Consider the following 15,775-nt stretch of genomic DNA (forward strand, 5'->3'; position numbering starts at 1 on the left):
TGTTTATACGAATCGTACAATGACCTTTCATCTAAACACTCAAAGTCAGTTTCATCTATAAACAGTTCATATACACTCTTGTTTGCTTCTAACAATGTTTGTCTCTCTTCGGTATATGGAATTTGTCTTGGATTGAACTTAGAAATATCTAATGTCATGAAATATGAGAACAAGTGGTTGTAAAAGTTAGGTGTCAAAGTTTCTGCTAAGTCGTCAAAAATATTCTGTATCTTGCATATGAATGATCTTCTCAGACGAACTTCATGAAACAACTAACATATTTTCTTTCAAACTTTCTAACTTCATCGGAACGGCGTTGTTTGAAACCATGATGAAATTTGCAACATTTTCACAAACTCTTTGGTCTTTATATTTTCTTTCAACAACTCCAACTTTGTCTGTTATAAGACTCTTCAAAGCATCTGAGTTTTAAAACCTTTGTTGTATCTATACTTTGAAGTTCGTTACATACTATAAGTTTCATATTCTCTATTGAAGAGTTAAATTTACCGCAGATGTTTTCTAAGTTTGTCATATTCGGATTCGAATAACCCTCTAACAGTTTGCATAAGATATCTGTAAAGAAAGTGTTCTTACCAGTTCCTTGTTTTCCAATTATAATGAGAGCAGTTTCATTTTTAGCACTTGGATGTTGTAAGATGTTTGCAAACCAACATAAGATATACTCATAGACTCTTTCGTTTCCATTGCATATAATTTCTTTGACATGGTCTAACCAAGCTTCTATAACATTTTCTTTCCATTCTACTTGTTCGTATTTATATCCAGTGAAGATAGAATAGAAGTTTGGAGATGGTGTATAGAACTTTATACCACGAACTGAAAAATCTTCTAACTTTGACAATAAGATATCCCAAGCATCTAACATCTTCATACCAACTTGTACGACTTTTATTTTCTTAAGTTTCTGTCTACATTCTTGTTCTGAAACTATGGTTGCTCTTGGTTTGTTAAAGACAACATCCCATTCTTTCATGACATAACATTCTGGGGCAGAGTCGACATAAATGACTAAACGTTTCAAATTCTCGACTGCTTTGTTATAGTCTCTAAATGGACACATATTTCTGAACGCTTGGAAGTCATAAAAATCTGAAACGTCTATTCTGTACATTTTTATAAAAATAAAAAAAATATTTTTTTTATTCTTGACTTTGTTTGTTGCATTTGTTGCATTTGTTGTTCTTGACTATTTGTTGTTGAAGTTGTTCTTGTAGTACAATACTTTCACCAGTTGCATCTTCCAATTCGAAACTTTCTGCCGTCATTGACAAATACATAGGACATAAAAGTTTTACAGGAACAAAGTTTGCGTCAACTAAGGTTAAGTTTATGTTTGCTAAAGTGTTTGAGTTTACTAAAGCTGAAAACTCTGCATTCGAATGAACAATAGGCAAACCAGCAGAGAAAGTGTTGTTTATACGCATGAGTATCTTTTGGTCATAGTAGTTTCTGTCGACATTCGAATAGCACTTTGAACCTAAGTTTGAAACAATATATAAAATAGGTGTACTTAAAGTCAATGGAACAGACAAACCTTGTATGACACCTTTTCCTGTTATAGGAAACTGTTGGTAGTAAAAACCAGATATAAGTTTTGTATTATAGCTCATATCGTTTATACTAAACTCAGTCGGACATCCAAACATAATGAAACCTGCTCTAGTTGCAGCACATGTTACATCCGTCCTTAAAGTATTAAATAAGTCAACAAAACCTGTTGGTGGTATATCTGAGTAAGTATCTTCAAAGAAGTATTTTTTACCATTCACAACAACAAAGTCTTCTGGTGTCAAAAGAGCAAAACAGGCTTTAGTCGTCATCGTGTTTAAGGTCAGTTTACAATATCGTCCTTGAGGACTTTGTAAGTTTGTTGTTATAGAATTATATGACTCAGGGTTTTTAGTCGTAATAGTATAAACCACTATGTCTTCTGCCATTTACTTAGCAAGTAAATTTTAATGAAATGTTGTGGTCGTCAAATATTTTTATGACGTCTGGGAAACTATATTTTAAGTTCAACGTTTCACCTCCTTTCATAACGTATATCTTGTCAATGACATTGTATGAAACACCACAGCAAGCAATGTCGGGTTCTATTTCTTTGATGTTTATATCGTCTGCCTCTGTCAAAAGTTTCAATAGTTCTTTCAAAACTTCATGAGGTGCAATGACATATGAGTTCACTTTTACAGGGTTGTGTTCGACCAAGTTTAACATTATACCCAAAGCTTGACAAATCTTCTCCTGAGTTTTAAGTTTGTCTTTAAGTTGTTGGTAGTCGTTTCGAATATCTGCAACAGAACTTAAGTCTCTGCTAACTTCAGGATATGTTGGTTGTTCTTTTACAGGAACAATTGTTATACCATCTTCGTCTTCGTATGGTTTCCCCACTTCAACATCTCTTCTTTGACATTGACAACAACACTTTGACTGTTTGTTTGAGTTGGTGAATTTAACTTCACATCTGCCACCGCCATTAAACCTTTTGAAACACTTACGCTTCTATTTTTCGGAAATGACATTTTACTTAGAATAAAAAGATGGACGTATTCGGATATCTCTTCGAATTGAAGCAGAACAAAGTTTACACACACAAACAATACAAATACATTGACAGAATAGTTCTTTACAAAACAATGGAAAATGTTATAGAATAGCAGTCTTTGCTGAACCAAAATATTTTCATAAAGCAAAGAAAGTTGGTATAACCGAGATGGTGAAAGTTCTTGAAGCAGACAAAAATATAACAACAAAACTGACCGATATTTCTAAAGGTAAGTTTATCTTACAATATTATGTCAAAACTGGCGTACTGTCAATATTTGACGGAGAGAAGTCAGTTCAAGAACAACTTACTGACCTGCTGCCAAAATCTGCTCGATGGAAGCTGTCGTTATGCCAATCTGAGGAGCCCCAGCAGGTTTCATCGAACGAATCTTCAAAAGAGCATCTTCCGTGAAAAGTGCTATTGGTTTTGTAAACTTCTTTTGCTTTCAATTCATCTGGACCGTCTCTGTCACCAGTATATTGTATTTGAACTGTACCAACAGTTGAAATACCACCCATAAAGTCTTCTGAGTCAGCAAATGGAATGCCAAGCCAAAAGTTTGAACGGTCTCCATTTGTATATTGAGTTTTTTGACTCCTGTATGAGTCCATACTTTCACATATGGCATAATAGAACTTTGCATTTCAGGGTTAATGGTTGTTGTGAAGTTGTTGTTAAAGTTCATAGCATCTAATGTCAAGTTGTATGACCTCATATCCTCAACTGTAGAATATTCTTCTCTTGGATAATATTTGCCATCTATGTTTATATGATATTTAATACCGGGGTTGTAGAAACAAGAATAGTCATTTATAGTTCGTCTGAACAGTACAAACATAGTATCTGCATGTTTCATTGCAGTTGTTAAAGCAATATCTGTTCTTGCACCTGGGTCAGCACTTTGGTTTCCAACTTCACCTGCAAAGTCTTTGACAGATATTTGGTGTATAGGGAACATAAGTGGAACTGCAATATATTTGGCAGCTAAAGCATTTGAAATATCTGGGTCCAACATATAGACTGCAAGTCTGCTTTCTATTCTCTTGCATTCAAACTTTTCGCATGTGAACTTAACTGGGTCCCAAGCATCTCCAGCAGCATTGAAATAATAGTTTACTTCAGTGTTGAGGTTTGAGAAACCAAAGTCTAAGTCAACTTTGTTTTTGCAAAAGTCGGCGAATGACATTTTATTTGTTCCCACTACTTCTGTAAGAGTGAATGGGTCTTGTGTTGGTGCAATGACTAAGTTATTTTTGCTTGGAGTAAGTTCGATAGAAATTTTTCCTGCCCAGTTTTGGCAAGTATCTTAAAAACCTGAAGATGAGGAAAGATGACAAAGGAACTCTAAGTTTCAGTTTTACTTTGGTTACTGCTGCTGCAGTTTGTCCAGAAAGGTCAACATAAACTCCTGGAACGTTAGGGTCAAGTTTTCTTATTTCTCAATAGTTGCATACTGGTCTGTTTGTTCTCTAGCTTGTGGTTGTACTGAGTTTCTCAAAGCGAACCATTCATAGTTTGCCCATGTTACTGTTTGAACTAAGTCAGAGTTAGAATATATCTTATATCCCATGAAAACTTCTGGAGCATATTGGTATCCGACATAGAAAATTCCATTGCAACCTTTCTTGTCAGACAACTTGGCAGAAGGTTTTATTTCAATGTCTTGTTCCACGTATAAGAATGAGTTGTCAATAGAAATTATATGAAACCTGTCGCAAGCAATATCTACTGTTGTTGAAGAACCTTCTCCAAACTCACCTACATTTCCATAAGAAACAGCAGTTGTATATTCGTAAGTTCCAGGAACTATTTCTGACCTTCTAATGGCATTGTCGCATTCGTTTATACCATTCGGAAACATTTCCATTCATAGCATCCAAAACTGTTGGCGTTATATTCTGAGCGGCGTACATTTCATATGAGTAAAAATATAGAATAGTTGGATTTATATGTCATAATAGAACCCACGTGGACCAAGCTTTACTTTCTTCCTGACTGAGTTTTTAACTCTTCTTTTTCCTTCATTGCCCTCTGCTTGAAGTTGTTGCATCTTTGCATTATGTTCATCTAGTATGTTGCAAATTTCCCATGTCCTTTTTGCCTTTTGGCTCTGGTCGCCCATCTCAGGTAACCTATATCCTAGAAAGAGTTTGTCATAGTCTGTATTTGAGTCTTCGCGTATTGTTTGCATGACTCTTTCCTGAGTTTCCGGTTCAAGCTCTTCAAACAGTGCCTGTCCATATGGAATATGCTCGTTTCCAAATATATGTTTTTGTAGCCATTCTGGTTTTCTTTCCATGTTACCAATTATATCTTTTGTGAATGGGAAAGCTTTTACCCAATCTTTCAGTCTTGCGTCGTTTATTTCTGTAGTTGGTTTTATTTTGTCAAGGAACATGTTTTTCAATACTAACATTTCATTTGGTACTGTCCATTTGAGTTTTCTTAAATATTCATCCCTTCTCGGTTCATTGTCTGCAAAGTAAGTTTTTATGACATTTTGTAAACTTCGTTTGCAAGGTCATGTACAATAGGTTCTCTTCCTTCTCCCTCCCTAACTTTCTTTCTAAACTCTTCACCAAATATACCATCTCTATGGTTCTGTGTAGTTCTTTGAGATAAATGTTCTAGAACGTCAGGTGTTATATTTCCATCAGCCATGTTCATTTCATACTGGTCCAAAATATCTGCATGTTTCATATCTTTCAATGGCATTAAAGCCGCGCTTAAAATACCAGCTATATCTCGTTCACCATTGACTTCCATTGCGTCTACAACTTCTTGGAATTGTGGTTGTAAGTTTATGAACCACCTATCTGGATTAGCTTTATGACCCCATCTCATTGTAGTTCCATCGTCTGCAGAAACAAAAGTAGGTTTGTTTCCATCTTGGTTAGGTTCTGAATGAACTTTAAACAATGTTTCATTTCTATATGTTTTCTTGAAATTTAACCTTTTATTTTCACCGAGTTCATCCGAAGATTGAACGTTAAATGCTCGTAAGTAAAAAGGGTTGTTGTATTTGTGTACATTTTCTTTCAGTACTTCATTCTATGCTGAATATTTTCATCTGGTGTTGGAGTCTTTTGTATGTCGGCAAACATTTTTCGATATTCTTCTACTATGTCAGCCGAATTTTTTTTAGACTCTTGGAAATATTCCATATTCTCCGCATACTCTTGTTGAGGGTCAAGATTTTTCGGCTGTTCCAAATCTTCATCTAGTTCTGTGAAGTTAGTTTCCAAAGGAAGGACTTGTTCGTTTCCTTCAGGCTCTTCTAGCTGTTGTTGCTGAACTATTTCTTCCATGTCTGGTTGTATCTGAACTTCTTCCTGTGGAGTTTCTTGTACCTCATCTGCTGGCATTTCATATATTCCGAGACCGTTTTCAACAATTTCCCTATCTACGTCATCCGCATTCATAAGCTTTTGTTCTTTCGTTCCGTCTCTATTTTTTACGCGTTTCATGACGAAAGTTGAATTGTCATTTAGCTCTGACATCAAATATCTCGGAGTAAATTCATCCATGTCATTTGGATGATATGCTATTAAATCATATCCCTTAGCGAGCTTGTATTTTCCAGGTTTGAGATTATATCCGTTTTGGTGCTGAGCCATAAAGCTAAATAGGTTCGGGTCAGTATTTCCTTCCTTGAACTTTCCAATAGCTTCTTTATATCTGTCACTAAAGTCAACAGTATCTGGGAAACCACACTCTTCTTTAAGCATTTTTAAGAATTCTTGGTTTCCTTGTTCTCTACTTCTTTTATGTCCTTGCTCTGTTTGTGGTTGCTGTGCTGGTTGTGGAGGTGGTTGTGCTGGATTTTGAACTGTTGGTTGTTGTGTTGGTTGTTGTTGTTGTTGTTGTGCAGGGTTTTGAACTGTTGGTTGTTGTGTTGGTTTTGGTGCATGCCTGTGTCTATGTCCATGTGACGATGTAAATGTTCTAGGTAGTCCTGGTGCAGGTGCTTCTCTTGGAGGGTTTGGTGGTATATAAATTCCACCAGCTGGCACATATGTTCCATCTGCAGCGTAATGTCCTACCTGACTTTTCGTTTTTAAGAAAGCATTTACTAGGTCTGTTTTGGTCTGTTGTAACTCTTTTTCTTGACTTTTCACAACAGTTGCTCTAACGGCGTCATAGGCACTTTGAACTGCCTGTCTCGTTGCTGCATCTGTTATTTTCGTCATATTTTGTGCTACTTCTCTTAACTCTTTGTCGAAACCTTCAGACTTCAGTTTCTTTCCAGATGAGAAGTCGTTCACTTGTTTCACCTTACTATGAAGAGCTTCGAAAGCGTTCTTAAAGTCAGCATTCGTTAAAGCTTCATTTGAACTGTCTTCATCCGCTTGTATTTTTGTCCTTATTGACCCTATGAGTTGGGCTGCTTTAGCGTTGGCTTGGGCATCTAACCAGTCATTGTTAGCTTTTATATATTCTGCGCTTTTCATTGCCTTTTGCATGGCTGCGTCGTTATTTTTACTTTCTTGTGCTAAGTTTTCATACTGTACGGTTTGGTTTTGCAACTGTAAAAGTTTTTCTGCCTTTACATTTGCTTCAACTTCTTTTTTATACTCATCGCTATCCATATATGTCTTCAGGGCTTTTTGTTTTATTTCTTCATCTTTCAGTACTTTATATCGTGAGTAGTATGGTTTTTCAAATTTATGACATCTTGTTCCATTTTTGCTACTTCTGCTGCTTTTTCTGACACTTTTTTCGCATATTCCTCTGTACTTAGTTCTTTCAGTTGTTCTTCTTTCTTCTTTTTCTCTACGTTTAACTCATTGAGTTTCTTTGTGTGTCTGTCATATTCTAGTTTCTTTTCGTTTTCACCTATTTGCTTCTGTATGTCTATGTTTGACTTTTTGACATCTGCTATTTGATTTTTGAGTGAACTCAAATTCATTTGACTTTGAGGGTTATAGGCTGTTCCGTCTGCAGCTCCACCATAGCCTGCCATTTTCGCTAAAAGTGCCGCTCTTAAACCTCCACTCTGTGCACCAACAACTCGGTTTAAAAGCATAGGATTGCTTGACATTTGTTGCAACATAGTGGGGTCATTCAGCATTTGTTGTTGCAACTGTTGTTGTGGTGTTAGTCTTACTATTGGATGTTTCAATGCTCCCTTCCTCTTACGTATATTCTTACGTAGCTTACGTGGCATTTTAAGTGAAGTTAAAAAGCGGTTTTTGACAGATGTTTATATGACACTTTCTACCCTCTTGAATTTTCATGAACTTTCTTGTCTATGTTTTGTAAAGTTCTTCATCGTAAAGACTTTCTCATGAACTTTCTTGTCAATGTTTTGTAAAGTTCTTCATCGTAAAGACTTTCTCATGAACTTTCTTGTCTATGTTTTGTAAATGACCCAAAAATATATTTTAGGGTAGATGGTTAGATCTAACCTGTTTTCTAACCTCTTTTCTACCCTCGTGAATTTTCATGAACTTTCTTGTCTATGTTTTGTAAAGTTCTTCATCGTAAAGACTTTCTCATGAACTTTCTTGTCTATGTTTTGTCAAGTTCTTCATCGTAAAGACTTTGTAAAGACTTCTTCGTCTAATTTCTCATGAACTTTCTTGTCAATGTTTTGTAAAGTTCTTCATCGTAAAGACTTTCTCATGAACTTTCTTGTCTATGTTTTGTAAAGTTCTTCATCGTAAAGACTTTGTAAAGACTTTCTCATGAACTTTCTTGTCTATGTTTTGTAAAGTTCTTCATCGTAAAGACTTTGTTGAGAAAGTTCATGAAAATTCAAGAGGGTAGAAATGAGGTTAGAAAACAGGTTAGATCTAACCATCTACCCTAAAATAATTTTTGCCTGATTTACACTCATTGACGATGAAGTTTTGTAATGTTCTTCATCGTAAAGACTTTGTTGAGACTTCCTCATGAACTTTCTTGTCTATGTTTTGTAAAGTTCTTCATCGTAAAGACTTTGTTGAGACTTCCTCATGAACTTTCTTGTCTATGTTTTGTAAAGTTCTTCATCGTAAAGACTTTGTCAAGAACTTTCTTGTCTATGTTTTGTAAAGACTTCTTCATCGTAAAGACTTTGTCAAGAACTTTCTTGTCTATGTTTTGTAAAGACTTCTTCGTAAAGACTTTGTAAAGACTTTCTCATGAACTTTCTTGTCTATGTTTTGTAAAGACTTTGTAAAGACTTTGTTGAGAGTTCATCGTAAAGACTTTGTAAAGACTTCTTCGTAAAGACTTTGTAAAGACTTCTTCGTAAAGACTTTGTAAAGACTTTCTCATGAACTTTCTTGTCTATGTTTTGTAAAGTTCTTCTTCGTAAAGACTTTGTTGAGAGTTCCTCATGAACTTTCTTGTCTATGTTTTGTAAAGTTCTTCTTCGTAAAGACTTTCATTTTATACTAAACATCAACGGGGCTAGAAGGCACGAAGTGCCTGGAAGCCCCACTACCTTTTTTTTTTTTTTTTTTTTTTCCATCATGTTGTAAACAGAAATTCATCAAAAGTGACACCTCAGAAAAGCTAAAATATTGAATTTTTGGAACTTTTGATAGAGCACGTTTTTAAATATTAATTAAAGTAATGTATATTTTGTAAAGATTCTTTTTAATAAAAAAATAAAATTTTGAAGAAGAACACAAAATCTTCTGAAAAATAATATCACATAAACTCATATTATTTTCTAATATATAACTATTTTATATAAAAATCAAATTCAATGATCTTAAAAGCGAAGGATAAACCTCAAAATTTACGAATATAATGAGTGGGAATATAATGCTTATCTATCATAAAACCATATGAAATATCAATTTTTGCTTTACGCCTAATTTTTGACGACAATTAGCAAAAAATGTTAAACGTTAACACTCAGTCCATTTGAATATGAAAAATAAAATTGACTTTGATTAAATGTTTTTATTTATCATGCAATTCTTCTTGCGACCAAAGATTTGAATAAAATTTCAAAAAATAAGATAGCTTAAAAAATAATATACGGTAGTGTTTACTAATAGATGAATAGTATATAAATTCTATTAAAATGGATTTGATCCAAAAAAATATAAAACCAAAAATAATTGTTATAATTTAAATGAAGAAGTAATTTAAAACGATTTTATTTATGATCAAATTTTATATATTTTTTTGGATCAAATCCATTTTAATAGAATTTATATACTATTCATCTATTAGTAAACACTACCGTATATTATTTTTTAAGCTATCTTATTTTTTGAACTTTTATTCAAATCTTTGGTCGCAAGAAGAATTGCATGATAAATAAAAACATTTAATCAAAGTCAATTTTATTTTTCATATTCAAATGGACTGAGTGTTAACATTTAACATTTTTTGCTAATTGTCGTCAAAAATTAGGCGTAAAGCAAAAATTGATATTTCATATGGTTTTATGATAGATAAGCATTATATTCCCACTCATTATATTCGTAAATTTTGAGGTTTATCCTTCGCTTTTAAGATCATTGAATTTGATTTTTCAGAAGATTTCATTCTATATGCCTATGAAAAGTACTCTCAAAACTAACTTTTTCCTAATTATAATTAAATCTAGAATATTGTATTATGCTTAGTATTATTTCATTTTTCTCATTCAATTTAGAATTTACAAATGTCAAAAAATTGAGAGCTGTCACTTTTGATGAATTTCTGTTTATTACACCCATCATATTCTAAAAGAAAGGGCAATGTACTTTTTACGAACTTTCTTCATTAATTTTTATATGTCCGATGTAATATTTTTAGAAGAGGAATTGATGAAAAATTACTCGGATTATATAGATCTCGTAAATAGTGTAGTCAATATTAATGAAGATACTATCCAAAATATCATCATTTTAGCCGAACAGAATATGAATGTCCATAAAATAAAGCCACAAGACGTATTTAGAATCATTGATCGTATTTCAAACTATAGACTACATAATTTGCGCCTATATTATTTACTTTTCGAGGAATTTTATAAAAAATATCCAATTTATCTACATAATACATTATTAAAAACAGAATCCTTAAGAGCAATTATCTCTAAAAAGCATGTGTTCGATTGGCCCATGAGCGATTTCGCATACAAAAATTCAAAAATTCAAGATATTTTAGAAATATACGATAAATCATCAATATTACATTCTATATTCCAAGATAATGCGCAAAAATTAGCAAAATTTGCAAACGCAACTAATTTTGATGTCGATACAAGCATAGAAGGAAATAATTTGATAGATCATTGCGCTTTTTATGGATCTGTTGAATGTTTTCGCTTTCTTGTATGCAACCAAGCCAAAGTTACAATGAAAACACTAGAAAATGCATGTCTTGGTGGTGATAACGAAATAATTCAATTTTGCGAACAAAAATTTTTACCAAATATGAGGTGTATCAACAATTCTGTTGTAGCACATCACAATGATATTGCTAATTATCTCCAAAGCAAGTACGATTTAGAGTATTCATGGTCAAAATGTACATTTTCGTATAACATCGAAATGTTTTTAGCAAAACTATGTTCAATCAAAGAAATAAACAGTCCGGATAACGGAGGATTCATAGCTTTCCCATCTGCAGCACGTTTCTGTATTCCTTCTTTAATAAATTTGTTAATTAGCAAAGGAGCAAATATTAAATCGAGAGATTTCAATAAATTGACAGCTTTAGATCACTGTTGTATATTAGATAGCCTAGATATATGTAAATTACTAATAGATAATAAAATGGATGTAGAAGATACCTCAATTTATAAAATTACTCCTTTAACTTATTGTTCTGCCAATGATTCATATGAAGTTGCGAAATTTCTTATTGAACAATGTCATGCGAATGTAAATGCAAGGGATGTAATAGGTTCTACGCCTTTAATTTACGCATCAGAAGGAAATTCGGTAAAAGTTGCTCAGTTACTTATAGAAAATGGAGCTTCGGTTGATGATGAAGATGAGTTCTCAAAGACTCCGTTGATGGCATGCGCTCAATATGATTCTGTCGATGTTGCAAAAATTTTGATTGAAAAAGGAGCTTTTATCGAGAAAACTGATAAATTTAACCAAACAGTACTGATGAAATGCGCTATGAGCGATGCTTGCAAGCTAACAAAGCTACTTATTGAGAAAAGAGCAAATATTGAAGCTGTTGACGTCAATAAATACGATGCTTTGATGATAAGCGTAGATTGTGATTCAAAAAACGTTGAGAAACTCCTGAGAGAATACAAGAAGGACTATAAAATCAAAGTTTTATAAAAATTGTAAGTATTTTCATAATATTTTTTTATTCAAGCAAGTATATCGACTAAAATTGGACCAATTGAATTAAGCATGATGAGCATAGTAATAATATATATAAGTTTATTGAATGGCTTTCTTTAGATTTTGCGAAATTTAAATATCCACATTTTTCTTTTCAATGAGGATATTTGAATGTACCATGAGAATAAAATGGAGAACATGGTTCATGAATAGTAAAATTCGACGCTAAGAAAGAAAATTATGTACTGATTAAACTATTTTAAAGAAAGTATTTTATAAAATTGCTTTTTTCGGCTCTTCTTCTACAAGCACACAGAAAAGATTCATTAGCAAGGATATTTAATTGAAAATATTTTTAGAATTGGGTAAATTAATCGTTATATCTTCAGTTATATTAAGTATTCCTTGTTATAATAAGATTGTGGTATGAATATCTGTGTATGATAGTTAGAGTATTGTTGATCCGCGTGAAAAATTGATAAATTTCGAAAACTGTTTACAGTATGTTCAAATATATTATAACTCAATGATGTGCAATATGCCTAACTGTAAACAATCGACACTAAGTGTTTGATGAAAATCGATATCAATATTTAAAAATTTCGAGTTGTTTTTGATAGGATGTTGTTGCGGCGGACACCTGGAATGAATTTTACTCCTGTGATTTTTTCCAAATTTTTTTGATTTAGGAAAATGCAAATGTAATTTTCTTGAAATTGATATTGAATTTTACAATTCTCGATTTTTTTTGGAAATTTGAGGTTATAATTCTAGATTATTTCAAATTACTGATGAAATTAAGGTGTATTTTTGAACTTTAAATCTATAAAATCATTTTATTTTTGTTTTACTACAATTTGTATACTAAAAATATCAATATTACATCAAAATTTAAAAAATAATTTTTTAATAATCTTTAAAATAGGTATATTACAGCAAATTCAATTTATGCATAGTTACTTATCAAACAAATTTATAATGGTATATAGTTTATCAAGCATTGTATGTAAAATAAAAATATATTTGGATCAAATAAAGGATTTGTTTCATGTACTTACAAATAATAGTAAACATCTAGAAGGTAATCAATAAAATGACGATTTTATTCAATGGTAAGTTCAATAAATAAAACTTGATTGCTCTCGATATTAAATCAGAATAAAATTCGTATGAAATTTGTAGACTCATATTTAGCATCATAGTCCTTTGATCAGCTGATAATGATTGTTCTAAATAGGCAACATCAGAACTGTATCTCTACTTTAATGGAAAGCTAAGTTATGGCATTTGAGATGCCATTATCTAGCAGTATGCAACAGATACGAATGGTTAGTCAATCTGTTGTTTCAAAATTGAGTTAAATTTATTATGCTGAAATAGTTCTTTGGTTATCACTGGTAATACATAAGATAGTTGGTGTTGTAATATTTCGAAAAAATAAAAGTATTAACTTTAATGCAAGATATGACAAGTTGAACATCGAATGATTTGATTTTTACAATATAGATATTATTTGGTCCCAAGTATACAATTGTTTCATGCTGGTGTTATGGATTGGTTCTGCTTCCACGACCAGATAAAGCCGAAACAATATACTCAGATGCCACTTTTTTAAAAATGACATTATGTGAAGATTACCATTCAACAAAATTAGGATTTCAGGTATCTTTAGTTATAAGTGGTAACTTATCGGATTGATATAATATAACCAATGCATTTATTACTCAAATATCCTATAATTCCTTATAAATATTTGAATGAGATTAAAAAAATGTCGATATATTTGGAAAAATGTGGTATAATTAAAATACATGTATACTAACAAACATTTAATATATAGCACTTGTCGACATTCATGAATGTTTGTTAAAAATCAATAATTTGAATAGCATCAAGAATTTCTGCTTAAATATGTACCATTCATCAAATAAATCTAAACAATATAATTTTTCTGGATTTTTTTCTGGTCTTAAATAAATATTCGTATATAAAACGTCAAGTACAGGGTATAAATAGATAATATACATCATCAGTGGTTCAAATAATCTTATTTCAATTTGCATTGAAACGATGAGATTCAAAAATAATGAATTATTTTATATTTATTTTTCTATAATTTTTTTAGCTCAGCAAACGATATTCAATTTTGATTTATCGGCATGCTTTTTGTGAGAGATCGTCGTTTGAATAATATCATCTTTGAGTATTATTGATATCAAATTCGTCGAAAATAACAATTGTTTTTCTTCATGAATTCAATATTTGATTTGAACGATTTACAAATGTCAAATTCCAAATGGCAATTCTTTATTTCCACCTCAAAGGATTTAAGATTTATTCACAGAACAATCACCACCATCATCACGAGAAGTATTACTATGTTATTTATAATCACAAATCTGGTATTTGCTCCGAAAAGTTTCCTTTCCTTTACGGGAAACACCGAATTAATGAATATTTCCATATCAAACTAGACAACAATAAACACACATCATTTACTATATACCTATATAAGAAAGGTCTTCTTAAAGACGAACTTGTTTCAAACTTAAGTTATGATAGTTCTAAACTTCCTTTTGATGAAGTTATTAATGAAAATAAACTTATGAACAACACAAGTAAGAGCAGTCCACACATTCTTTGCAGGATTTCTATCCACTTGTCTTCAAGTGGTTTAGACCCTTATAACGCACCAGAATATAATATTGACAACACACCAAAATACCTAGATGCACTAGACCTTGATGCAGGAAGTGATTCATATTACGAAACTTTACTTTGAGTTTTTTTTTTTAAATTTTTGTTTATTTTTGTTATTTTATTCTCTAATACGCTGTTATATATGTTTTTAAACATCAACTGTTTTAATCTTCCTTAATATTTTATTATCCAATCTTCAATAATTTTTTTTGAAAATATTATTTTCAAATAATCGTACTGAATGCTAACAGAACTTGAGTAATAAATAATCCACTCATACACAGCATTTGTCAACAACAGATAGCATCCATTGGATAAATTCATCAAAATGACACTTTACTCTTTTTCTTTTGTTGTTCTGAAAGCTTCATATATCAGCTACAATAATAATCATATTAATATACGATCGATTGTTTTCGCAAAACTTTACGTTATTCTTTCTGAAATTACAACAAATCATTAATATCAGTCACAAATTTAGCAATATTTATATAAGTACATTATGAAATCAATATTCGGATTTTTATAGACTGTGAATAAAAATGATTTTATCCTGATAAAAACAAATTTCTTGAATTACATTTATTTTCAAACAGATTCATAAAGTACTCACAAAATCTAGATTGAGAAGCGGTCAATGACTTTTGAGGGGAAATTAACGCATGGAATTTAATATTATTTAGGTTGATATTCTTGCTTATTATTTCAGAAAAAAATCTTAAAAATTTCAATATGAAAATTGAAAGCAATTCAAAAAAATTGCTAACATGTAAATTTTAATATCCTATGCATAATTTCATATTTTGAACATTTTTTATTTTTGTTTAAAACTTAAAATTTTGCGAATTTAATATAATTTATAAAATATAATACGTATATATATTTAAAATACACTAAATTTAATTGTTAATTGACGTTTTTGGGAATGAATTTTATCAAAACATGCCTGAATCCGAAAATTTGAAAGAACGAATTACACAATCATATATGTAGAATTCAAAATACAAACTTAAAGATTGTATACGTTTAAAATTATTCAGATCGTGTTTGATTTCCACTCATTCTGTTTCTTTTGAACTCTAACACTAACATTTCATGATGATTACATGATCCATTTATACATGGTTGAATTGTTCCAGATTCTACCAGAAAATCAATCCAAATTTCTCAATGCATTCATGTTGATTGGACAAAATTTAAAATTTATCAGCCTGTTTCCAGAGAAACTCATATATTCCCTAATGAAATGTAATTTTTGCTACAT

The 15,775-nt window shown here is 31.5% G+C and overlaps 3 protein-coding genes and 2 pseudogenes across 5 annotated transcripts, besides 3 other annotated features; 2 read left to right on the forward strand and 3 right to left on the reverse strand.

Moving 5' to 3' along the window:
• Window positions 1–9,025: part of a mobile genetic element that runs on past the window's edge.
• TVAGG3_0367710 lies at window positions 294–1,135 on the reverse strand (annotated as a pseudogene). Its single transcript has one exon. A coding segment is annotated over exon 1 (842 nt).
• On the reverse strand, window positions 4,518–5,676 carry TVAGG3_0367720 (annotated as a pseudogene). Its single transcript has one exon. A coding segment is annotated over exon 1 (1,159 nt).
• TVAGG3_0367730 (protein of unknown function, DUF4106 family) lies at window positions 6,066–7,161 on the reverse strand (the record flags this gene model as incomplete). Its single annotated transcript, XM_051231638.1, has 1 exon — window positions 6,066–7,161. A coding segment is annotated over one exon (1,096 nt), but the record flags the coding sequence as incomplete, so codon positions are not given.
• A 6-nt stretch (window positions 9,026–9,031) lies between the features above and the next one.
• Window positions 9,032–9,069: a mobile genetic element.
• Window positions 9,070–10,192: 1,123 nt separating this feature from the next.
• Window positions 10,193–10,229: a mobile genetic element.
• Window positions 10,230–10,623: 394 nt separating this feature from the next.
• TVAGG3_0367760 (nerve growth factor signaling pathway) lies at window positions 10,624–11,805 on the forward strand (the record flags this gene model as incomplete). The annotated part of the gene is made up of 1 exon (XM_001300524.1): window positions 10,624–11,805. The coding sequence occupies one exon, from the start codon at window positions 10,624–10,626 to the stop codon at window positions 11,803–11,805; it is 1,182 nt and encodes a 393-aa protein (XP_001300525.1).
• Window positions 11,806–14,094: 2,289 nt separating this feature from the next.
• Window positions 14,095–15,029, forward strand: TVAGG3_0367770 (uncharacterized protein; the record flags this gene model as incomplete). The annotated part of the gene is made up of 1 exon (XM_001300525.2): window positions 14,108–14,593. One exon carries the CDS (start codon window positions 14,108–14,110, stop codon window positions 14,591–14,593), a length of 486 nt encoding a protein of 161 aa, XP_001300526.1.
• Between the last annotated feature and the right edge of the window lie 746 nt (window positions 15,030–15,775).

This window comes from Trichomonas vaginalis, chromosome V (genome assembly GCF_026262505.1).
Source record: "Trichomonas vaginalis G3 chromosome V, whole genome shotgun sequence".
In the NCBI taxonomy this organism is placed as follows: Eukaryota; Parabasalia; order Trichomonadida; family Trichomonadidae; genus Trichomonas; species Trichomonas vaginalis.